The 25,119-nt window shown below is 42.3% G+C and overlaps 3 protein-coding genes across 13 annotated transcripts in view; 2 read left to right on the forward strand and 1 right to left on the reverse strand.

Moving 5' to 3' along the window:
- The window catches only part of LOC126543928 (uncharacterized), a 43,678-nt gene extending 36,449 nt beyond the window's left edge, over positions 1 to 7,229 (forward strand). For all 9 annotated transcript variants that reach the window (XM_050191081.3, XM_050191082.3, XM_055061431.2 and 6 more), the window contains one exon: positions 6,536 to 7,229. In XM_050191081.3, coding sequence (XP_050047038.1) covers positions 6,536 to 6,618 — 83 coding nt within the window. In that variant the 3' untranslated portion in view covers positions 6,619 to 7,229. The remainder of the gene's footprint in view (positions 1 to 6,535) is intronic.
- LOC129380455 (uncharacterized) overlaps positions 5,327 to 25,119 on the reverse strand; it is a 142,070-nt gene continuing 122,277 nt past the window's right edge. For both annotated transcript variants that reach the window (XM_055061434.2, XM_055061432.2), the window contains 3 exons: positions 21,280 to 21,374; positions 12,324 to 12,381; positions 5,327 to 6,298 (listed from right to left, as the gene is read on the reverse strand). In XM_055061434.2, coding sequence (XP_054917409.1) covers positions 6,229 to 6,298; positions 12,324 to 12,381; positions 21,280 to 21,374 — 223 coding nt within the window. In that variant the 3' untranslated portion in view covers positions 5,327 to 6,228. The remainder of the gene's footprint in view (positions 6,299 to 12,323; positions 12,382 to 21,279; positions 21,375 to 25,119) is intronic.
- The window catches only part of Vps51 (vacuolar protein sorting 51), a 56,122-nt gene continuing 47,147 nt past the window's right edge, over positions 16,145 to 25,119 (forward strand). The window contains exons 1-9 of one of the 2 annotated variants that reach the window (XM_050191071.3): positions 16,145 to 16,242; positions 16,552 to 16,697; positions 16,811 to 16,954; positions 17,037 to 17,192; positions 17,259 to 17,332; positions 17,401 to 17,533; positions 17,592 to 17,680; positions 17,755 to 17,878; positions 19,200 to 19,315. In XM_050191071.3, coding sequence (XP_050047028.1) covers positions 16,224 to 16,242; positions 16,552 to 16,697; positions 16,811 to 16,954; positions 17,037 to 17,192; positions 17,259 to 17,332; positions 17,401 to 17,533; positions 17,592 to 17,680; positions 17,755 to 17,878; positions 19,200 to 19,315 — 1,001 coding nt within the window. In that variant the 5' untranslated portion in view covers positions 16,145 to 16,223. Of the gene's footprint in view, positions 16,243 to 16,297; positions 16,483 to 16,551; positions 16,698 to 16,810; positions 16,955 to 17,036; positions 17,193 to 17,258; positions 17,333 to 17,400; positions 17,534 to 17,591; positions 17,681 to 17,754; positions 17,879 to 19,199; positions 19,316 to 25,119 lie in introns of those variants that run through there. The other variant, XM_055061428.2, reaches the window with a different exon arrangement.

A 25,119-nucleotide genomic window follows, 5' to 3' on the forward strand; every position in this document is an offset into this window, starting at 1 on the left:
ACATGCAGACTCCTGCTGCAAGTTCAAATAGTAAAAGCGGCTTACACTGCGATATGCGCGCACAGAAAGGCAGTGTATTAAAAATTCGTGGAACTTTTGATCCTGAATGCCACATTGTTACTCATTATGCTGGCTATGCCATATTTGGTGACTGTTTCATTTAATGTTGAGTCCATATGGTATATAGATATATGTTCAATGCTGCACCACATCAGCTTTTTGCGTGCACTAAAATCTACGCCGAAAGGTCAGATGGCTGTTTTACCACTGCATTATGTCGTATTCAGCATGAGCACACTGGCACTTGTGTGCCTGACAGGTATTGTGATTTTGTCATAAATGACCGATCTTAAGAGCTTGTTTACAGTTGTCGAATTGACGCCAATAACTTTATGACTTTTGATTTACATCCACTTGAGAGCACAGTTAATTTCAAAAGAATACAAATGCAGTTGGAATCATTTTTCAGAGGCTAGATTATTGGGACGTGCTTGAACCACCACTCGCTCTTTAGAACGAATTTACGAGGGCTATTATTTTTTCAAGGTCTGATCGGTCGCAATACAAAAACTACAGTGAAAATCAAAACAGTTTTGTTTGGAACATGTGGATACTTTCCAGCTACTTCTTTACATAGTCACTACTCACATTGAGACTTTTGTCGTAATGTGGTACCAACTTTCCTATACCCTCATTATAGAAGGCAGCCAGCTGTGCTTTCAGCCAGTTGTGTACACTGGTCTGCAGCTCGTCTGAGTCAAACTACTGTACTCCTAGCTATCATTTCATGTGAGCAAAGAGATGGTACCGTAAAAACCCCTGTATAATACGAGTGTTTTTTTCCTATTATTAGCGTCCCGAATTTCTGCCTCGTACTATATGTGGATCCGAACAAAAATTTCAGTCAGAAATTTGTGCTAAAAGTTATGGTTTCGTTATTGCTGCGTGGCTATGGGTTGACTTCATTATTGCTGTGTGGCTATGGCTTGGCTTCCTTATTGCTGCGTGACTACGGCTTGGTTTCGTTCTTGCTGCATGACTACAGCATTGTTTCTTTATTGTTGAGCGCGCACCTTGGCAGCACACGTGCAAACCACGCTTCGCGAAGTGCATCTTTTTTATTCCGCATTGAAGATCCAAGATGTTCTGACCACGAAAACAGTACTCAGCTGCTTTCAAGAGAAAGGTTATTTTAGCCTCACAGGACATCGGCAACAGTGCAGCCGGGAGGCAGTTTGGTGTCAACGAAGAAAGCATTCGCGGGTGGCGTCGACAGAAGGAAGCCCTTTTCGCGTGCAGCGGAACGTGAAGAAGCTTTCGCGGCCCGAAGAGTGGGACATTCCCGGAAATCGAACTCGCCCTGATGGAGTTCGTACGCCAACAGCAAGCCACAAATCTAGCTGTGAGCATGGAGCTTATGCAGGCAAAAGCTAAGGAGCTTGCAAGAGAAAAAGGGCTACCGAGCTCTGCCTTCAAAGCGAGCAAGCACTTGATTTATCGCTACATGCGCCGTGGTGGATTTTCCTTACACCGCCGAACTTCAATGTTGCCAAAGCTGCCTGAATCATTCGAATAGCTGCTCGTGGCTTTCCAGCACCACATTATTTCACTGCGCATGTCCAAGAACTTCCAGCTAGGGCAAATTGGCAATGCTGACAAAACACCGGTTTATCTGGTCATGCCATCACCCCTCACCGTGCATGAAAAGGGCTCTAAACAAGTTTATGTCCGGTCCACTGGCAACGAGAAAACGCGAGTTACCGTCATGTTGTCGTGTATGGCAGACGGACGCAAGCTCCCGCCCTATGTCGTCTTCAAGTGCAAGACAGTGCCTAAAGGTGAGGAGCTGCCAAAAAGTGTGGTCGTGAGATGCCATGAGAAAGGCTGGGTGAACGAGAATCTTATGCTTGACTGGATAAAGTCCTCCTGGTGTTGGCGGCCCGGCACACTGTTATTCCCGTCCATCCTCGTTCTGGACGCATTTCGTTGCCATTTGGCCAACTCAGTGAAGAGGCTGTTGCGCGAATCTGGCACTGAACTCGTCGTTATTCCGGGTGGAATGACGTCTCAGCTGCAGCCTTTAGATGTTTGCGTGAACAAGCAGTTCAAAGATGCGGTCAAGTGGTGTTACGCAGATTGGATGCACTCAGGTGAGCCTGCAGTGACGCTGACAGGGTGACTGAAGCGGGCTTTGCCAGCCACGTTGTGCAAGTGGATTGTGGACGTATGGGCCAGCATACAAGAGGACCTTGTGCGTCGCACATTGAAGAGGTGTGACATCTCGAACGCGGTCGATATTGCGGAGGATGAATACCTCTGGGAAGATATATCCAACAAGGAACTATCCGAAGAGCGCAGCTGAGGAAGACAGCGATTGAAGTGCGGAGTGCAATTTAAATAAATGTGTTCCTCGAGTTTTTGTAACTCGTATTATATGCGGATAAAACTTTTTTTTTTCTTCCATTTCACGTCCCAAAAATTTCACCTCGTACTATATGCGAGTTCGTTTTATACGCGGGCTTTTACAGTAATCAGAGGGAGCCAAGTCCAGGCTATACAGCGGGTAATCAAACACGTCTTATCGAAAACACTGCAAGAGCATCTCTGTTGCAGCTTCATTGTGCAGCTATGCATTGTCATTAAGAAGGACAATGCCTGATGACAATATTCCTCTTCGCTTGTTATGAGTTGCTTTCGCAGGCATTCAAGAGTCACGCTGTACGAGGCTGCAGTGATGGTTGTGGCACGTTTGTGAATTCCATCAAGAGAACACCATTGCTGTCCCCGAACACACTAGCCATATACTTTCTGCTGGAGAAGGTTTGCTTGAACTTCTTTGCTTTCAGGGGATCGAAATGCATCCACTGTTTAGATTGCTCTTTTGTTTCTTCAGTTTCGAAAGGGACCCATGTCTTATCCCCTGTGACGGTTTTCTTCAAAAGATCTCCTTCATCGTGGTAGTGCTGGAGAAACGTTAAGGCTGCACCCTTTCGCTGTGTTTTGTGGTGGTCAGTCGGCATCGCAGCTTGAGAACTCGCCTCGCACAGAGTTTCCACTACCGGAGTCTCACTCACAAGGTATAGAGAGCTGACCGTGAAATTTTGGGAAACGAATCACTCAACACAGAAATTGTGAACCATCAGTTTTCTCGAATTGTCTGATCCACTCGCTGAACAAGATCATCGGATGGCACTCACTTACTTCCCTCCCACTTGCGTCATGAATGTCTGTGCGTCCTGCTTCAAAGTTCCTGCACCATTGCCGCGCTTTGCTGTCCCTCATGAAAGTGTTTCCATACACATAACTCATTCATCGATGAATCGCGGCTGCATTGCACACCTCAGCATGTAGAAATCCAATGACAGCATGCACTTCACACTTAGCAGGCGACTCTATTGTTCGAGGCTTGTTTATGTGCTCACTGCTCGCACAGAATTGACAACTGCAACTTGAAGTGATCGACCGGCAAACCAGAAGCACTCCACAACACATTTGCGCACAGCGTCATTGGATTTTCACTGTAGTTTTCATTTTACTACCGATTGGACCTTGAAAAAGAAAGTAACCCTCGTAACAATGTGCCACTGTGCATGGCCAAGAGTGGTGTCGGCACAAAGAAGCCTCACTGCACAGACACCCACACGAATCTCATCTGTCAACGAACACACGTGCAGTAAGGTACAGCAGCAGTACTCTTGGGCGATCAGTTTCAGAGATAGTTTCACTTTCGTGTAACTCAGCACTGGGCACTCCGAAATGTGCAGCCGACTGTGCTCATGGCACAGCCCGGTAGTGCTGTCAGCTGCATACACAGACAAAGTCCGTGCCCAGTCAAGTGAAATCTCGCGAAAGTGAAACTGTTTCCACAAGTGATCGCCTGATAATGCATCCTGGGACAGTGACGGCATGCACTTAGTAGGTGACGCGCTGCACACAAATTGCACAGGACAATTGGCACCATGCCGTACTAGGGGGGGAGGGGGATGTAGGTGTCCGTTAGGTAGACACAGACACCACCACCCCCCTACCAGGTTACTGCGTTTCAGTGAAGTGGTGTCGGTTTTGCTGAGTAGCAGATTACTACATACGCACACTTCCGCATCAGGGAAATTGGGATGAGTTGTGCACATAGCTACCATGTCTACTGCTGTGTTTCTTGCCAAAGTTTCAAAATGCTCCTTTGGTAACGTGTTTGCTCTGTCACACAGTCGTGCAAGAGAGCCATAATTTTTTCAGCACATTGTAAAAAAAAAAAAACCTCGTAGTGAATATTTTGCCAAACATCTACTGTAACATCACATTCACTTCTTTATTGGTAGTGGCAGCACACGCCAAGAGAAGTAAATGTGTACTTGGCAGTTTGTGCATACTACTGTTTCGTGTTCAGTTGTGCTGCATTGCTGCCAAGTACGTATTAATGAGCTTCACTGGTTTACTCCTTTTTTGCAAATGGAATCCTGGGGCTGCCACTGCACACTGAACTTCTGTAGCCTCTTTATACCTTTATCTGTTGCAACTGCCATGTTTCTCTATGACCATGTCATCTACGTAAACTTGATCATTCCTGAAATACCTTGCTCATTGCCTTTCTTTGCATTTGAAAAACTGCTGCAACTGAAGTTGCCCACTCCACCCTGACAGAACAGTCCTTTTGGTGTGTTAACAAGAATATTCTTCATCTCTTCATCCAGCAACAGCTGATTATAGGCGTATGCTTGACATTCTGAGAACCGTCTTGCCAGCAAAGTTCAAACTGCTCATATATGTCGAATGCTGCTGGCCGTCCCATTTTTATGTTTGGATTCACGATCTAGGTGTGGTACCAGAATGGTTTGCTGGTGTATAGTGCAGGCATTTTTTGCTGCACGGTACCAATCCACTTTTTTCTGGCAGCAGTGCAGTACTTTTTTCATAAATGTTGAGCATGCGGTGGACACCTGCATAAAGTTTGTCGCAGATGTGTCATTCCATTGACGTAGCGGCATCTGCAGACACATGGCAAGGAACTTCTAGTTCTTAAATATTCATAGCAGTTCATTTGAACTTTTTTTTACAGCAAAGCTGTATACCTCTACCGTCCAATTAAATTTTTGTTTCGTTGGCGTGGTAAGCAAAAAACTCCCCATACATGGGCTGATCCCGGAAATAGTGCAATGCCGGGCCAACCCGCGGCGGAGGTGAAGCGGGCGTTAAGCACTCCCCATACGTGGGCCCATTCCGAAGATAGTGCAATGCCGGGCCGACCTGTGGCAGAGGTGCAGTTCCCCATTAAGGGGCCCACATACACAGCTTCGCTGGTCATCCTTCTTCACAGAGTGAAAGGGTGTGTTTTAGGAACTCCAGCTTTATGGGTGTGTTGTCATGAAGAACGCCTTCACATTCTCAAACTTTTTTCATGTGATGACAACTGAGGGCTTCAAAATTCGATGTTTTTTCGAATAAATCCGAATAAATTTTCTTACAGCAAGTGGGGTTTTTTTTTTTTCGATTTTATCAGATTAATTCGGGAAGCAGAACGCTATATGTAGGATGTAAAGCAAGTGTGTCCGATCTGTTGTTTTTAAAACCATGCTGGTTTTCATGCACAGTTGTAACATTACTTTATCTAGAATAAAATGCTGCTATCACGGTGGATTTTATGTGCAGTGATATAGGCCTTTAAGGCTTATCTAGTTGGTGCACAACTGATGTGTAGCATGAAAAACTGGGCATGAGACTGCAGTACTGTACTTTCTTTTTCATGCGCACATATTCAGTGAGTGCACACTTTTGTGCTAAAATATTGCACAGCTACCTAGTGGCATGCAACTCCACAGCTTCAAACACCTTGAATGGCCATGCACAAGTTTTGGTATTGTCATGAATGCTGAAATAGGGTCTGTTGAATTTATCCTACACATTGTGACCTAGTTCATTGCAGTTCAGTGCCATTTTCATGCTTGTGCACAACAGGCCCGTCACTCCTGCAAGTGCAGGGAATGCTGTGAACTTGGTTTGCACGAAGCCTGCACTAGGTCAAATGAATGGTGACATGCAGACAATGTCATATTGCACTTGTAAAACAAATAGCTAGCTGCAGCACCTCCTGAACTAGAACGAAAAAACCAGTCAAAAACACAAAGGACAAGAGGAGAGGTTCACACCACAACGACTGGACTATCAACTGAGGTTTATTAGAATCGGTGTAGTCCTGAACTAGCTCAAGCACTACAGGTGAATGAAATGGGCCTATTGTGAAATTGACCACTGCAGGGTCCACGTCTTCGTGAGGCCTCGGTAAATATTTTTTTTCTGCTGCCTGAAAAGCAAAAAGATATTGGGGACATAATGTATACTTACAACATATTGTAAAAAATTGAAAGCAGTGAGCATGTGATGAAGTTCGCTAGTGCTTTTCTTCTTTTCCACAGCATTGATAGATAGTGCTTACATGTGTAAGCGCACGTCAACTCTGGAACTGTTAGCATTATGAAACGTATCTTCGTAAATATTGTAGAGTTTAAACCAAGAGCAATATCTGCTTTGTGTTTTTCAGCAATCTGCGCTTCGTGGGAACCCGAACCTGCCATGGCCCGTGGGGGTGAGCGCACTAGGGCGCGCAGCAGAGTGGATAAGTGAGGCCTGTTGCCTGGGACCTTTGTGCACCATCCAGGGTCATCACTGGCCGCCTTGTGGCAATGATCGTTGTCTCCTTTTATGTAATGACATATTTTGTTTCTATTTTCTCATCTGTACAGTACTTCACCTGCACTGTAAATATTTGAAGACAATTTAAGCTGCTGTTGTAGTGCTCTCTTAATCTTGTCACCTGAAGAGAGCGTTTTTGGGGATGTGCGATTTCTCTCATCAATACTGTTTTGCTTCTTTGGGTAGGTGCTTTTGTTGTCAGGCTGGAGAGCCTGTGATGAATTGCTGAGTGCTGTCCATTGTCACTCATTTGTGTCTTTATGGTTATTTTCCTGTTGTGTGCATTTTAAATTATTTTTAGAACAACCTTTCCTTTTTAGAAAGAAAAGACAAGTGCATGCATTGTGTAGGAGCTTGTTTACTTTGGCAATATGGATCCTGATGTTTTGTTTGCACCCAACTCTGTCTGTTGCATGAATTAGTGCCAACGAGAAATTAGGTTGCCTTAAGTTTATTTTATTTTGTGTATATCTGCAGTACTGTCTCGGAATATGCACTTACATGCCTGTTTCCTCAGCAAAATAAATGCGGTTGTTCTTGAATTTTGGCTCTCTGTCCCAATAATAAAACTCTGCTGTCATTAATTAAATGACACAGCCGAATTTTTATTTTTTTTCATTATTTTGGAGAGGTGTGGCCCTTACACAGGACCGATCCTTTTCTTGAATATGGTGCTGGCACAGCCTTGACTTCTGCACATCGCATCAGAGGTCAACGCGCAGCTATTTCCATCAAGTAGCAGCATGCAGAAGTACGAAGCAAACGAAAATTTGCCTATGTACGCACGGCATCAGGGTACCAAATGCGCTTGCTTCTCCCTTGAAATTTTGTCCCTTACATTTTGGGTTGCCAAATTTGGGGTGCGACCCTTACACGAGTCTATACGGTAGTTTAAAAAATGTATATGTGGAGTCTTTTCTTTTTTGCTGAAGAATTTTTTCCCCCACTTTGTCATTTAGAGCCATGCAAAAATAAGATGACTGCCTGTTTCATTCCTGAAAGTGTGTCAAGGCTGCAAAAGTGTTTTCAAATGAAATTTCAGCACATTTTCGGCATCATAGACATAACACTTCGCAGCATCTACTTTAAATTCTCATAATCAAATACGTGCACCATGTAGATCGTGTAAAAATGAAAACTGGTGTAGTTATGCATGTGGACACTGCATTGAACATACTACTTGAATGGTTGTCTGTGTCCACATTGCTAATGTCGTGATCTCATTGAAACTTTACATCAGTAAACCTGGCAGCAAGCATTATAACCTGCCGGGCAGCATTAGCAAAATATTAGACAACTGCATGAAGCAAAGTTCGCAGTTTTATCGGCCGTATAAATTGCAGTAAACATTCGCCTACTAATCAAATTAATAGCTTGATGTCACATGTGCACAGGCAATCTTGAACAGATTTCACTCGATAACAGAGAACACTTGCTGTCACAATGCTGGCATGATGAAGAGTATAAACAGAAAGGAGCGAACACTTTCAATGCATCTCCGAAACTTGAGATTACGCAATCTCCAGCACTAGGCTTGCGAAAATACAGCACACATGAAGCCATCACTCATCTCGGCTCGTCCAAGCTTTGCACCCACCGGATGTTACCTCCAAGACAAGGGCGTGTGGGCCGTGTGGACAGCCATGCATAGACATAGCCAAGCTAGTGGAGGATACGCACCCACCTGCACCCCCTAGCACATGCTTGATCCTGGACCTCCAACATTGTGCACGCAGGAAGACTACACTCGCCAAGCCACCTTCCTTCTTGGATCATGCTCACACATTTTCCCTCCCACCCACAGCATACAACGCATGGGGCATGACAGGATCTTATCGCACCTGAACTTTATACGAAATATCATGGTGGTGATAATGGTGAAAATTTGCCTTGATTGTCCCTATAATTGCACAATAAAAAGATCCAGATTCGGCAGCCATGAGTCAATTACTGCGCCAAGCAACTCCACTCCCAAGCCAAGGAAAGCATTGAGTAAGTTTTCTGTGTTTGAAAATGAAATATAGAGATTAATGAAGAAAAGGACAATGAAAGTGGATGAAAAGATAACTTGCTGCCAGTGGGAGCCAAACCCACAACCTCCGCATTACACTTGTGTTGCACTGTCAATTGTGCTACAGTGACGGCTTGCGCCACTAATCAATACATTCATTATGGTGACGGCTATCAATCTGGCCACTATCTTGGGTATTTATGTGTACTAAGTTTAGCCCTGGGAGTCTTTATTGGGCCGTGTATATGTACTAGATTTAGACCTGGTCAAAAACTTCTTCGGAATTGTGAACCGTCATATCAATTTGTCTGTGCTTATCTAGTTGTACCTTGTGTAAGTTAGCTGTGTGACTGTTGATAAATCATTAATGAAGGGAAAATCAGACATCCACTTGTTCATAGCAATTGCTACAAAGGAAACCCATACGGGTTCCTTGAAAAAAAAGCCTCCCAGTTGAAGAAAAATTCGTCTTGGTCCGGGACTCGAACCCGGGACCACCGCCTTTTTGGGGCAGCAGCTCTACCATCTGAGCTAACCAAGTGGCTAGCAGATGGCAGGGCGAAGTCAAATTTGTCAACGCGAAGCAAAGGCAAAAGTTTGACGTAATAGTTCTGCGGAGACCCGCAAGGTGGAGAGAAGTAATTAATAAAGGGAAAATCTGACATCCACCCGTTCATAGTGATTGCTGCAAAGGAAACCCATATGGGTTTCTCCCAGTTGAAGAAAAATTCGTTTTTTTAATATATAACCTAGAGCAATGAAATTCTGGCTGTATGTGTAGTTCTTTATGTTGATTTCAAATATACAATTGGTTTTATAGTGTGTAGCATAGTTTTCATTTTGGAACACACCAATGTTGAAATGTAGGTCTTTCTGCTTCTACTTTTTCTATCACTAAACTTCCATAATTACGTAGCATTGATGGCTAATATTCATCCACATCAACTGTAAAACTGTCGAAAAGTAACTAAGAAGTGCATATAAAATATGTTAATAAAGGTGAAAAACTAGAAACTGGCAAGTCTAAAATAAGTAAAGTAAGTGTTACTCGAAACTTGTCTAAAATATGTAAGTTGTAGTGGGTAGTTTAAAGGAGATGACAGTACTCGCATCTTAAAAGAATATACGGGCAAAATTTCACCCAGATCCGAGTATCGTAAGTGCCAAAAACTAGATTGGCAAACTCAAAAAGTTGTCAAAAATTGCATTACGAGAAAAGCACATTTTACAGTTCAAAACCCAGATACAGTGCTTGAAAAACTCAACAGAGACATTCATTTTAAAATTATTTCTTGCTCTGTGGCAGCTCTGGCAACCATGGTTACTTCGAAAATGCAACTTGGCTGATCCACACATAATCTGCAATGGCGAGCAGCCATGCTGTGTCGGCTGCAGGACGCTAGAAAATGGTGCACTTTCAGGCTTAAACCACCGCATTTTGCTCTTTAAATGTGATTTTAGCTCATTTCAAGTTTAAATTCAGCTTTGATCTTTATGTTCATAAAAGTAGAGAACATAAACTTCACAAGATTTAGCTTCATGTGTCTGCGTTACAGAATGCAAATTAGCCTACTGAGTGTCAAATTTTATTATGAATATATTGGAACAGATGCGCTCCAGGAGAATCAAAGTGAAGTTGTCTTCAAATACGATTGTACAATTCTCTTAACGTTTGAAATATAAACATGCCATAATCGTAATAGCAAAAGAATGAAGCTTTTTAATGATGTGTTTGGTGACACTAATTTCTCATGAAAATTGCATCTGCCAATGTGCATAGACCACCTGTGCAAGTAGATTTTGCAAAGCTAGCATAGTTTTTTAAAAATTAAATTACTGTTTAACTTTGAAGACCCTGTATATACAAGGGAAAATCAGAAAGTGTTTGCCCCTATATTTTATTAGCCAAAATAATATACATGCAGGTAATTACAAATACTGTATAGACTCGTGTAAGGGCCGCACCTTCCAACTTGGCAGCCCGAAATTTGAAAAAGAACAAAAAACATCGAACGGAGAAGCAAGCGCTACTAAATGGCGAGAGCTGCATGTTGACCTCTGATGCAATGGTGCATCCTTTGAATCTGGGGCGTGTAAAAGTCAAGGCTGCGCCAGCACCATTGGCACCATAAGGTTCAGTCCCATCTAAAGGCTGCACCTTGTGAAAAGTGTTATGGCGCTTACTCGAGTCTATATGGTATACATACTATTCTGCGTACCTTATGCTATATTCTACATAGTCCCCATACCGGTTCAGACATTTGTCCCATCGCAGCACTAAATTTGAGATGCCCCTGTCATAGAAATTGTCCGACTTACTGTGGAACCACCGGCTTCAATGTTGCATGTCAATCACTGTCCTGCCAGGAAATTGTTCAGCGGACCAAAAACATAGAAATCACTGGGGGCGAGATCTGGACTGTATGATGGGTGGTCCATGCACTCCCAGTGAAATTACTGAAGCTTGGTGGTTGGCGACGCATGCGGTATTTCCGAATGCTCACTGTCTTGCAAGTCTTCACAGCCTTTTGTGAACTAACACCGCCACCTCGCATTTCTCAAAGCGAGACACCTTTTACCATATGTGGGCTCCATTTCCCTGCGGATCCCAATGGGAGTTCGTCCCTTGCTCCATAGAAAATGAATCACACTTCACTGCTCGTACGCCATGGACGTGTGAAGCCCAACCGCCATCGTTAGCAAATGACAGCAGCGCCATGCCGCAGAGCTACCAGCAGATAAGGCAGGATCAGTCCAAGACAGGTTCACCACTGGGAATAGATATGTTCACTACGGATTTAGAGCCGTAATTTGGCTAATAAAAAATAGGGGCAAAGACATTGTGATTCGCCCTTGTATAAGCACCTTTCCTGTACCTTTGTCTGTACCTTCCTCATGTTTTTCTGTAGTTTTCTTCTTATTTGCTGCCATTCCGCTAAGCAATATCATGGTGATATAAAACATTACTTGCTAGAGTGCCCAGTATTTATAGAAGAGCACAACATCCTCCTTGATGAACTAAACCATAAGGTGGCTGTGTGTGCTGCCATGGAGGAATTGATCTTTCCACAAGGACACTGGATTTTCTGGCGAGGTGCTTCACTAAACTTTTTTTAAGATAGCGACATATTCAACAAGTTGTGAGTTTAACAAGTAATGATAAACATCACCAATCCGTAAATGCAGTTGATAGTCTCATTGGATATGGGGTAAACCTGGGCGAGTGGTAGAGTTCTACATCTGTATGCTGTGATAATCTGTTTATCCCTATACCTGCATGTCTCCGCACCTTAAAAGGAGACGCTCAGGTAGAAAATTGCTAACATGCCTCTACAAGGCCACATCCACCCGTTTCAGCACCATCCTCTTACTTCTTCACTTCTCTGTAGCTGACTTCTAAAATTTCTTTTTTGCCAACTTCTTCACTTTCCTCTTGTTATGCTTGTCTGTTCAGGCACCTGACCAGTGATATGTCACCATTCTTCAGGATTGCCCAAGAATCTATTCAATGCTGCATGCCCAGTTGCATATTTCCAGCTGCCCAAGTTGTCTATTCATACATACGTAGTGACTCATGCCCATTTGTATATATCCAATGGCCGAAGTTGTTTATTTGGGGACTTACCCAGTGGCACATATCCAGTGGCCCATGTTGTATAATGGACAAGACACCTGCAGCCAATCTGCAAAGTTGGAAGGAGAAGCAAAAAAGTTTCGCTTTAAAACCAGTTGTATATTACACAAATGCAACCAACTCACTATTGTTACTGCCCTCTTCAGTGACTCAAAGTATATTATATTACAAACTTGAGAGCAATAAAAATTTGCCAACTCTAAATATTGCTTTGAATTCAAAATCTTCAGATGAAAATGTAGAGCATATTGAGCAATATCCAAATAATTTCTTTCCTTGATGATAACTGCTGGGATTTTAAATTTTCGGGGCTTAATAGAAAGCAAGTGAGACATGAAAAAGTGGACGTGTGACTAGATGCATCTGTGCAGCAACGTAGTGCCCTCAAACAACCTTCTGTGGTGGCATAGTGGCTTTGGCATTACGCTGCTGAGCCCGAGGGCGCAGGATCAAGCCCCGGCTGCAGCGGCCGCAATTTGATGGGTGTGAAATGCAAAAACGCCCATGTACCATGCATTGCATGCACGTGCACATAACGAACCCTAGGTGATCAAATTTAAGCTGACGTTCCTCACTATGGCGTGCCTCACGATTGTATCTTGGTTTTGGCATGTAAAACCGCAGAATTAATTTTTTTTAGTGCCCTCAAACATGCTTTGAATGAATGATTCATGCTGTATGCAGACAGGATATATGAACAGGCTGTGAGCAATGGAGGTGAACCGGAGACAGTGGTCTTGGCTTGATAACTTTGATAACTTTGCCATGATAACTTGTCTGATGGAGCAAATGGGGCCATGGGATATAGCAATAAATAGTTGATATGACAATTGTTTTTATTTTTGATGCCGAGAGACTGCATTAGCAGTGAAGAGGTTTTGGCAGCAGATGACGATGCATCCAAGTTGACTGCTGCGGCTGTTGTTTCGGAACCACCACTTTTGCTTGCGGTCTATTCGTATGTTCCGACTCTGTGCGACACAGATACTCCATTCAAAACTTGTATGATGGCACAGCTGTGGTTGCTTGTAAGCGCCTAGTGACTAATGTGGTGAATTGGGCGTGTTGGTACATATTTGAAAAGGCGGCATCGCAAAAAAGAAAGACACGGACGGAGACAGGATGACAAGGACAAGCGCTGACTTTCTCAAGTCTCTCACAGATCTCTCATAGTTTATTTTGATGGAAAGGAATTGCTTTGATATTTTTTCCATACATCTACAACTTTTCCATTGATAGTTTAGTGTTTAAATCAGTACTTTAAAGGTTGGTGATCTAATCCTTTAAATTTGTCTTAATTTGCCCCTCAGATTTAGCCATCTTTAACAAACAAAGGTAGCATATACTTGGCACACTGACAATCATGTGTGCCAAGTTTAATGGCACTGCATGCCACGAAAACAGCTGAAATTTGAAACCGAACACCGTGCTCCTTCGCTTTTGGGGCTGCCCACTCCCAGGCACAGAGTCACGGTGACATGCACACATGCCTATTCACAGTATGTGTTTCGTCACTCACTGTGACCAATCATTCAATGCGGAAGGCGCAACGCTGCAAGAAACGAGGCAAGGCTCAATGCTGCGGTAGGCCTCTCCGCTCTGGTAACGGAAAAGGTAGGGAAGGCGCACCACTTGGGAACGCTACTAGAGGCACAGGGAGAGTGTCTATTGACAGTGACACTCACGTCCTGCCGGCATGGTAACAGGCGAGTTAATTTATTGCATCTCCAGCAACGAACTGACTTGAAAAATTATTTCGGTAAAATGACTTTTAGACTGTGCTTTACAGTTTCCAGTGGATAATCGAAATTTGCTACGGGACCTGGTGACTGGCCCTTTAAAAATGCAGAACAATTAATGTTTTACTTTATTTTCCAGAGTGCAGATGTTGTCTACTTGAGTAAGCTTAAATGTTGACCAGTAAATAAAACCTACGTTGTATTCCAAAGAAACAAAAGGCTCAATCTAGCAAGCTTTAAGAGCACTTTCTTGCTCCACCAGAATGGCCCTAAATTGAGAAAATACTTAGAAACCCAGAACCTTGTACTAATACATGCTGGTGCTTAGGTCCTGGCGTGACATTTTAAAGTGAAGCTTGGTCTTAATCTTTTCCTGTTTTGTTTTTTGTAACGCTTAATTACCTAAAGAAAGATTGAAAAGAACACTTCATTAGTGTAAACTTATTTTGTGCCGCTCTTTAGTGCCCTCGTTTTTTTCTTAATCCAATGCACAAACTAGCCCAACAACGTGTTTTACTTCCTGTTTGAATGATACACCTGAACCGGCATAGCAGTATAAGTCCCAGTTGCATGTTCGGAGGACAGGACCTTTTTATAATGAGAGATAACTAGTGCTTGGCTCTAGGCTGAATAAGTGGCTTCAAATGGGCGCTTATATATTCTGCTAGTCATCCACAAGCATTTTTTTAAAGCAAACTCCAATTAATATATATGGCCCACTGATAGAAAAAAAGCCCGTATTTTAATACTACGATGTTAAAGTGGGCAGAATTTATATCAAATTGGAAAGATATTTATTTTGCTTAATTTCGAAAAGGATGGACTGTGTCCGACAGAGAACAAAAACAAGCAAACATATAATATGAACAGAAAAATTTCTGGCAATATTTTTGTGTTAGTTTACATAATAATTATGTTAACTAGTGTATATATCCTGGACATGCAGCAACAGACGTTCAAAACGGGATGCCCCATACCGCAACGCGATTGAAGCTAAACCTGGTGGCCCAACACGTGATCGCGGGTCAACGTGCGTGGTTGGTTTTAGTGTTCCCGCTCTGCAGCCGCGGAGCCACGGCAGGGCAGTTGAACAAGTGCGCACCGAATAAAAACAACTGGCATAACTACTGGGAACTAAATGTCTCAGCAAATCTCGATTCTTGCTCCGTGCTCTCGACGCAAGAGGACACATTGGGCCACAACTGTGGCTTCACGGAGCGTTCGCTTGCCAAGCCTGGCTGCTTGATCTAATGTAATACTCCCTCCTATACATTTCCTTCCTCCATGCCTCTCAACCTCGCTGTATCTCTGAGCGACGCTGAAGTCAGTTTTGGACTGTGTAATGGTTATCACATTTAAGCCCTGGCGAGGACACACATCGTGCCTTGAAGCATAGAATAAAGAAACTTCGATCGATTGGCTCCTCTGAGCAAGCTGCAAGAGGGAGCCAATTGCATTCGAGAACTTCGATCTGGATAGGGTTCGATCGCGATCGAAAGTGGCCATGTGACACTGGCAGTGGCGTAGCCAGAAATGCGTTTCGGGGCGGCATTTGATCGGGGACGGGGAGGGGAAGAGAATGGGGTAGGGGGCTGGGAGGCCGGCAGGCCGCATCAGAAATGTTAAGGTAGGGGTGCCACCCTCTGGCAAATTCACTAGGCACCGTTATTAAACTCTATCAGGATCGTCCTGATCGTTTCATGTCCTAACCACGCCTTTCGGTGTACTGCCTCTGGGATCGGTAATCGCAAGGCTTGGGGGGAGAGCATAGAATTGAGCACAGAAAATGATCGAAGGCAACTTTGCATTTTTTTCGTTAAAAATCAGCTAAGTAAGTGTTACATTGAACGACGTAGACTCCAAAATGCTATCTTTCTGCGAAACTTGAGCAAGAACAACGCAGCGTTACGCGCAAAATCTTTTTTCGATGCACGTCCCTGTACGTGAGCGGAGCTTCGTGTCATATCTCGGCTCAAGTCATAGAGCTGTTGAATGCATTTTATTTTAAATGACGAAAGTGGCGTTTCACTGGTTCGGGTGCACGGTACTCGTAATATTTTTGAAAGAGTTACTCAAAGTGTAGACGTGTAAGTTGTGTGGTGGCGCGCTCCGCGCGCGGTGTCATGACGGTCACGACCATGTGATCACAACAATGGCGAAGGAATTGACAGGTATGGTTTCGAGCCAATTTTGCGAACGCGTACATATCGATTTATACTATCCTACTGACTCTTTCTCATGCTTGTGATGAGCGCCTAACTTTCTTGTCTAATGATGCAATGTTTTGCTTAATTATTCGGTCAATTAATTGTTTCTCTGAAAATCAAATGATATTGTCAGCTTGAACACGAATGCAGACGATAGTTGCTTTCCATCTAAACCTCTACTGAGCGAATACAAGTTTGTAATTGGTAATGCAGTCTTGATATATTGCATGTGGCTACTGTTTGTACGAGCTCCGTACGTCCTCGATATTTCAGGAGACGAGAAAGAAATGCTGCGGAAGAAAAATCAGAGAAAAATGTTAAAACAGTTTTACCAGGGCTCAGCAGAAGCTGCTGATGCTGGTTTTAACCCGTACGACATCAACGGATCAGATTTCAACCCTGACTTGTACCTTAACAAGGTAACACCTTCAACATACGTTGCTAATTTTTCTCCAGTATGATATTACGACTATATATATGGACGTCACTTGATGCGCATGAGCTCTATACGTAGGTTTGTTTCTCTCGGTAGCTGTTGAAAGAGTGTACACTGACCGATTTGATGGATAAAGAACAAGAGATTTACAAGCAGATTCAAGCACTGGACGGGGAAATGCAGACACTCGTGTACGAGAACTACAACAAATTTATTAGCGCTACAGATACCATTCGCAAGGTAACAACAAAATTTCTAAAATATTTGAATTTAACTTTACCAACTTGCATGCCTTAGATGGCCACTCATTTTATTTTAACAGATGAAAAATGATTTTAAGAGGATGGAAGAAGAAATGGACCACCTGTCATCGAATATGGCAACAATTGCGAAGTTCAGCAGCAGTATTGCTGGAACATTGCAAGGAAGAAGAGAGCAAATGATCAAGCTCTCGAGCACCCATTCTCTTCTGAAGAAGGTAGTTAACGAAGTTTGTTTTCTTCAAAGTGTGAAGCATGCCGTCCTTTTATTTTTTATGTTTCAGCTTCAGCTGCTGTTTGAACTACCACCACGACTGAAAGCCTGTATTGAGAATGAATCCTATGAGGAGGCAGTAACGTATGCTTGTGCACAGAGTCTTGTGGCGGTATGTTAATGCCTGCAGGCACGAATTGTTTTCTTTGCAGATACTACACAAAAGCTCAGAAAGTGCTTAAGCAGTACAAGCACATGCCGTCGTTTTCTGGAATACACGATGACTGTGCTGCTATTGTAGAAGTGCTCAGGGAGCGTCTGCGAAAGAAGTTCCACCAACCAGAGGTAACTACATTTAGTGATATAGCTGAATGAAATTTTTGACCAAATTGTTTCTTTGCAGGTTACCAGCAGAGAATTGTCTGGTGTTGTCGAACTTTTATTTCAGCTGCGTGAGCCAACAAGCTCTCTGTGCACTGACTACCTCCTAAAGTATGCTTTCTCATCACAAAACTTTTGTTCACTTCACTAGATTATTGTCCATTCTGACAGAAGAACATTTGCAGTGCGCGTCGCCCATTGGACAGGGACATCAAAGAATTGCAACGTCAGGTGCAGATGTTGGTAGACCCTACTACCCAGGGAACAGTAGAAAGAAATGGAAAGGATGCATTGCTTGATCTCCCCATGGTGAGTCATAGTATCACATGAGAAAAAAGAAAAATACTTTTGTTTTTTTTGTGTAGTTGTAACTGCACTGCATTGCATTCTGTTGCAGCAATCTGCTTCAGCTTACTGAGGCTTGATGGATTGTTTGTGATAGTCATATTTTTTGCTTACCCATCGGAAGAAAGTTTTATATGTTGCCCACTTCACTACACAGGGAAGCTTGAATTTATAAAATGCACAAAGTGACGGGGCAGCATCTTGCAAGAACTCCACCATGCAGGTGGCACAAAACTTTAGCAGCGGCCTTTGAGGTTTGTCTGGATTGAGCAAGTGCCAACAGTGTAGTCTCACAAGATTCCACACTGTTTGTAGTATATTGCACTTGCTGCCATTTCTGTCATAGCTTTTGTGGGTTGACAACCATTCAGTAATGTGCTTTGGGCAAATATTGTTCTATACGTTCTGCAGAATTGTACTTTGTCAGGCCATGATCCCTTGTTTCAAATGCAATAGCAGGGTCTTTTGTAAGGGTTCTTCTTCTACAATGCTGTTCTTACATTGCATCTTCCATTGGACTGAGTGGCTGATCCGTGCGACAGCCACAGCATGGCTTCTGCTTGTCTCTGCTTACTAATGGGGCTATGTTGCACTTCAGTGTACAAAGTATTCCTCCTCATGAAAGCTTTACTGAATGCACTACCATGTTTAATGAGATGTTTTCCATGCTACCTCATTCCATTAGCTTTGACAAAGGGATTGTTTTTCCATTCTCACAATACCTGCAGCCAGTAATTAATTTGTGCACATGCTTTGAAATGGTGATTCATTTCTTTTAATGAATAAAGGTGACATGACTGACTTTACACTAAATTGAAATTTTATTACTATAATTAGGAGAGCAGACTAGAACTAGTGTAAATGGTTATTCTAATGAATTTTTTTTAGTAGTCTGTACCAGTGTGCCATAAATTTATGCAACATGTTTACGATCTGTCCACCATAATTTGTGAAAGAAGGGGACATGAAGACAAGCTATAGAGGTCAACAAGGATGCATATCTTTACGAGTTTTATGCAAAAATAATATATCATCATTGCCTACAAGATTGCTCTGCAGCTTATTTAAAAATTGTGGGTCACAACACTGGCGAGAAGTTGTTTGGAAAGCATATTTTTAATTAGTTTATTTTTTAAGCTTTTTAAGGAATAAGTTTAAAAGCTAAGTACATATTTCTTTATGACATTTTTAAACAGCAAGGAGCTGAGAAGCTGAGCAGGTGTGTTGTCAAGATTGTAACATGCATAGGTAATAAAATTAACAGCCTTTTTTTTCTCTCTTACAGCATATACTGGAATTCACAAATATGGCATGCAACTGCATCATCACTGGATTGTGCAACATTATTGAATCCTACACTGACTTATTCATCAACCGGTTGCCTCTGGAATACTATGAAAAGTATGTAAAAAAGCCATTTAGTAGATTACAAATGCATAAAATGCTCTATTGTTTCATGTATTGTTGCTTTTCTTGGGGTCCCACAGCATATTTAGTGGGTTGTACTAGCAAGACTAACTGTTACCAAGGTACATTCACTAACTAGAATCTTTATTATGGGTGCACAATCAATCACAGGAGCTTCAAGCCATAGAACTGCTCTATATGGACAGCAGTGTCCTCAGTGGTAATCTTCACCTCGGCACATGTGCCTATCCTATCGGGTTTCTGAGATATGTAGGAAAAGAGCTCTTTGTTTTCCTTTTTAATATGTTCCAACTGTACAGCCATAGGCAAATGAAATGTGAACAAGAAATTACAAAGTACAGGGTGCAATAGGTATTAGAGCACAAAGCTTAAAATTGCCATAGGCATTAACATTGTCATTCTCTATCTCTAGGTGCATAACTTCAACTCTTTTGTCAAATCATCATCATCGTCATCTACCTATTTTAAGTCCACTGCAGGATGAAGTCCTCTCCCTCTAATCTCCAATTACCCCTATGTCGTGCTAACCGATTCCAACTTGTGCCTGCGAATTTCTGAATTTCATCACCCCACCTATTCTTTTGCCGTCCTTGACTGCGTTTCCCTTCTCTTGGCACCCATTCTCTAACCCTAATGGTGGACCATTATGGTTAGAGAATGGGTGCCCTACGCATTACATGCCCTGCCCAGCTCCATTTCCTTCTCTTGATGTCAATTAGAATATCGGCTACGCCCATTTGCTCTCTGATCCATACCGCTCTCATCCTGTCTCTTAACGTTATGCTAAACGTTCTTCGTTCCATCGCTCTTTGCACGGTCCTTAACGTGTTTTCGAGCTTCTTTGTCAGTCTTCAAGTTTCTGCCCCATATGTCAGCACTGGTAGAGTGCACTGATTGTACACCTTCCTTTTCAATTATAATGATAAGCTTCCAGTCAGGAGCTGAGTATGTCGGCCGTATGCACTCCAACCCAATTTTATTCTTCTGTAAATTTCCTTCTCATGATCAAGGCCCCCTGTGAGTAATTCCTTCGCAGACTCTAGAGGCTGACTGGCGATCCTGAAATCTTGTTCCCTTGCCAGGCTATTGATTATTATCTTTGTTTTCTGCATATTAATCTTCAACCCCACTCTTGCACTCTCTCTGTTAAGGTCCTCAATCATTTGTTGTAACTCGTCCCCAGTGTTGCTGAACAGGACAATGCCATCTGCAAACCAAAGGTTGCCGAGATATTCACCGTTGATCCTTACTCCTAAACTGTTCCAATTTAATAGCTTGAATACTACCAAGCATGCAGTGAATAGAATTCTTCCGCTGTTTTCACTATATCTTCAAAATTGCTGATGATATTACCCTGCTTATCTTTCAGTGCACACATCTTGGCTTGTCCTATGCCGAGTTTTCTTCTCACTGATTTCAAGCTGCATCCATTTATTACTGCTTCCTCAGTCTTTCTTATGTTATAATTTCGAATATTGATGTGTTTGATGTGATGTTAATATTGATGCGATAGATGTGTTTTGTTTATTTCGATGGATTACACACTATAGAATGATTTCTAAACGGTTCTTGCCTCATAGTTCCAGAATCTCACATATTCAGTCGGCCGTGAACTTGGCCAGGTAAAAGGCGTTTCGACCACCTCTGACAGCGCATAAAGCGAGAAGGGGCAAAATAATGGTGGAACTGATCGGTTCTCTCACCCAAAAGGCAACGAGACATGGGGTCCCTCCATCTTGTGCTGCTTTGAAGGCCGAGCCAAGGAGAAAGGAAAAGCTGCTCTGTCATATACATGTACGTGTATATATGCGGAAACTTTTGCTCACGAGCGAATCGGAAGGCTGCGACATCTTACAAATCTTACATCTAAGGCATTATTTCAGGGTAGTCACTTCCAGTCTGACACAGGAGGTAAATCTTTGTTGTAGTCACCTTACCTGCCAACCACATTGACTTGGAAACCACCAGCTTCTTGAATATGACAAAATCCTTTGTTTTCTGGGTGAGACTGGAGCTTATGGCTAATTGTGATCTGTGACAAAGAGAAACATTCCAGTGGTCAGGCATCACTCAGGCGGTTGAGTTTTTCATGCAGGTAGAGAACGTGATCAGTCAGAACTCTGAAATGTCAATGATGGCTATTGCTGAGCAGCTTCAGAGTGCAGAGCCAACAGTCAGGATTTTTGTGCACGAGGTTATTAGGTGCTATTTCTAAGTAATGAATTTCCTTCCCCCTTCAATGCCTGAAAAATCCACGAGTGGGTGGGTTTGAAATTCTGCAAACACGTCGCCCTCAATGTGGCACACTAGTGCAGTATATATTAACCTGCAATGTGTGGTAGGCGACACTAAGAGTGAGATTAGTGAACATCCACGCAGTGCTAAAAACTTGCTAAAGGCCGGTTATTGTGCAAGTGCTGGCAAACATCAAAATGCAATATCATAGACCGCTACCATATCAAAGCCGCTACCATAGGCAAATTGAAGGTATAGCTTTATTGGGCCCTAGGAATCAGTGGTAAAAGAAGCAATGTGGAACAAATTTTTGGACAAACGTGAGTTAAAGGCGAAGTTCGAAGCGACGCTACCAACCGTAATGTTGCATGCCATAAAATTGACGAGGAAGGATGTATGGGGAGCTGAGATCGAACCGGAGAAAGCATAGCGGCGTGCACCCCCCTTTCCCATCCGGCTTAAAAGGTGCAAGAAGGAGCCCCCAGCACGCGCTTAATCACGTTACTGCTCACCCATGTCTCCCCCCCCCTACCCTCCTAGCATGTGCATGATCATATTACCGCACACTAGGAGTTGAAATGTAAAAGTTAAAATTATTATTGTTGTAACGGCTTAGTTAGTAACTGGTAACAAGGAAGAAAGCTTCATCATGAGGGAATCTATCGAAATAAGTGAAACTCCACCATTCACACATTAATCCCACAAAGCCCAAACACTATTTCACCCAAAATAAAATAAAAAAAAAGAACTTATTCACCTTTAATTTTGGCCATCGAGAGTTCATTTGTACCTCAATAACAACGAAATGTTATTTGGATGAGTTAGTGTGGTAATTAATTAGTAATAGGCTTGCTGAGTCATCTACAGCTGAAAATTCACTTCCGTGTCATAAGTGCTACTATATGTTTTGTGTTAAGCTTCTCGCACTTAAATCAACATTTTGAGCTATGGCAAATCAGTTCTGTGAAATCCTGCAAGGTGGAAGAAGGTTCATGAATGGGAAAATTGTCATCCACCCGAATGTAGCACGGAGCTACAAAGGAAGTCCATACAAGTTTATCAGAAAGAAAGCTTTGCAGTTGAAGAATTTGACCTGGTCTGGAATTCAAACCTGGGACCAATGCCTTTCTGGGGCGGTCACTCCAGAAAGGTGGGATTCCGCATGACTGATTTTCCGCATTCAGTGGCTATGTCCTTTGAGCTGTCGATTAATTTGCCCTCGCGCTGCAATCTGCTAGCCTCCTGATTAGCTCAGCTGGTAGAGCGACTGGCCCTCAAAGGCGTTGGTTCCAGGTTCGAATCCCGGACCAGGACAAATTTTTACTCAACTGCGAAGCTCTTTTTCTGATAAACCTGTATGGGTTTACTTTGTAGCTCCGTGCTACATTCAGGTGGATGACAATTTTCCCTTTCATATTGAGGTATCGAACTTGGTGTATCAGAAATGGTGCGTTATGAAGTGTGTGGTTAAAAATGCTACACCACAGTCATTTGCATGCACTTTTTTTTTGTTCAGAATAGAGTGCAGTACAGGGCCTTGGTTTAAAGCTGGGTTGGCAATTTTAGTGTTAATAAGACTCCAAACATTTGTTCCATGCCACTCTTAGCTTGATGCAGTTTGAGATCCATTTGCCCCTATTCATGTTTTGTAGGTGAAAGAAAACTCTCTTGCTTTGCATGTTATATTCAGATGCGCTGCATCACACAAATACAGATTTACTCAAATGGACTTTCAGAACTAAAGACGAGACAAGACCACAAGCTCTATATTCACTATAATATTTATTAAAAGCATCACCTGGGCCTTTGTTGCCTACATGTGTTGTTTGTTGTTGGTTACCCTACCTTTTTACAAAATCCCTGAAACACTTTGTTGAAGCCGTGAAAACTATTTGAAGTTAAGATAGACTATTTCAGAAATACTTGGCAGCAGAAAACACTTCAATGCATTCAGCAGAAGTGGAAATATTGGCAATCAAAGATCACCCTTTAAGAAGGTCACCTGACTTATTAAGAAGTTATTTGTTCAACAGGCTTCAGTTTGTAAGAGTCAATCACTGCTCTTCTGCTCACATGGTTATACAACAAGGTGTTCCCCAGGGATCAATTTTGGGCGCATTATTATTCATGGTTATATTAACAATATTACTAATATTCCTGACTCACCCGATTTTGTCATGTATGCTGATGACACCAGTCAGTGCCTTTTTCACTGAATGTTCCTTAACTAAATTAGAAATAAGGGTCAATGATTATTTAAATAGGTTGGGAAATTGGTTGATGGCAAATAAGCTAAGTTTGAATCTTACTAAAACTGCACACATAATATTTAGGCTGATCAATACTACTGAACGATGTAGTGCAGTTATTAAATATAAAAACAATATCATAAAACAAATTTACAATCAAGTTTCTAGGTGTTCGGTTTAATAAAAACCTTTCAAGGAATGTGCATGATTTTAATTTAGTAAACGATTTGAGGAAAACTATAGGATGTCTTTATAAAGTTACTAATTTAATAGTGGCTATGGTGTTAGGCTGCTGAGCACGAGGTCGCGGGATCGAATCCCGGCCACGGCGGCCGCATTTCGATGGGGGCGAATTGCGAAAACACCCGTGTGCTTAGATTTAGGCGCACGTTAAAGAACCCCAGGTGGTCTAAATTTCCGGAGTCCTCCACTACGGCGTGCCTCATAATCAGAAAGTGGTTTTGGCACGTAAAACCCCAGAATTAATTAATTAATTAACTAATTTAATAGCTATATGGCTCAAAATTTCAGTGTACTATGCTCTTTTTTCTTCCAAAATATATTGTATTCATGTGTGGGGAACCATTTCATCTGGAAATTTAAATAGGTTACTTGTTCTGCAAAAAAAAAAGGGGGGGGGGGGAGGGGCTCTTAGAGTCACTGAAGGTTATTATAGCAGACTGTGGGAATTGCCTACAGAACCCTTATTCAAGAAATATACTATTCTACCAGTACATTAAATTTTTTACTATCGTATATTGCAATGTATTCACCAAAACGAACTTTATGCCACTCTACCTGATAGGCCTGCCGTAATGTACCATTTGAGAACACATAGAAAATTAGTACCTATCACTCTAACTACGGGAAACAGAAATTAACCTTTCAGGTACCATTTGTCATCAACCAAACTTCACCAGATGTGGAATTCTTGGCTTCAGTAAAGATGTTTAAAAATAATATGAAGCACTATTTGAATGAATATTCTATATAGTGGTACTTGCTGGGGGACTCGCTGTAGTATTGTACAGGCTGTAGGATAAGTTATTGTTTTGTGATCTTTTCGATGTATAAATATTCAGTTCTATTGATGCATCATCATAGTTTTCTATGTACATAACCTGTCTATTTTCTATTATTTTATATCAAGTTGTGTATTTGATTTACACGCGTATTTTGTTGTTACATATGCACTGAATGTGTGTGCTGCTGTCTGTAACAGGGAGCCAAGGCCCAGTCAGGTCTACAGCTTTTTGCCTTGGCTTCCCCTTTCATTTTAAAGAAATAAGCACC

This window comes from Dermacentor andersoni, chromosome 1, assembly GCF_023375885.2.
Source record: "Dermacentor andersoni chromosome 1, qqDerAnde1_hic_scaffold, whole genome shotgun sequence".
Taxonomy (NCBI): Eukaryota; Metazoa; Arthropoda; class Arachnida; order Ixodida; family Ixodidae; genus Dermacentor; species Dermacentor andersoni.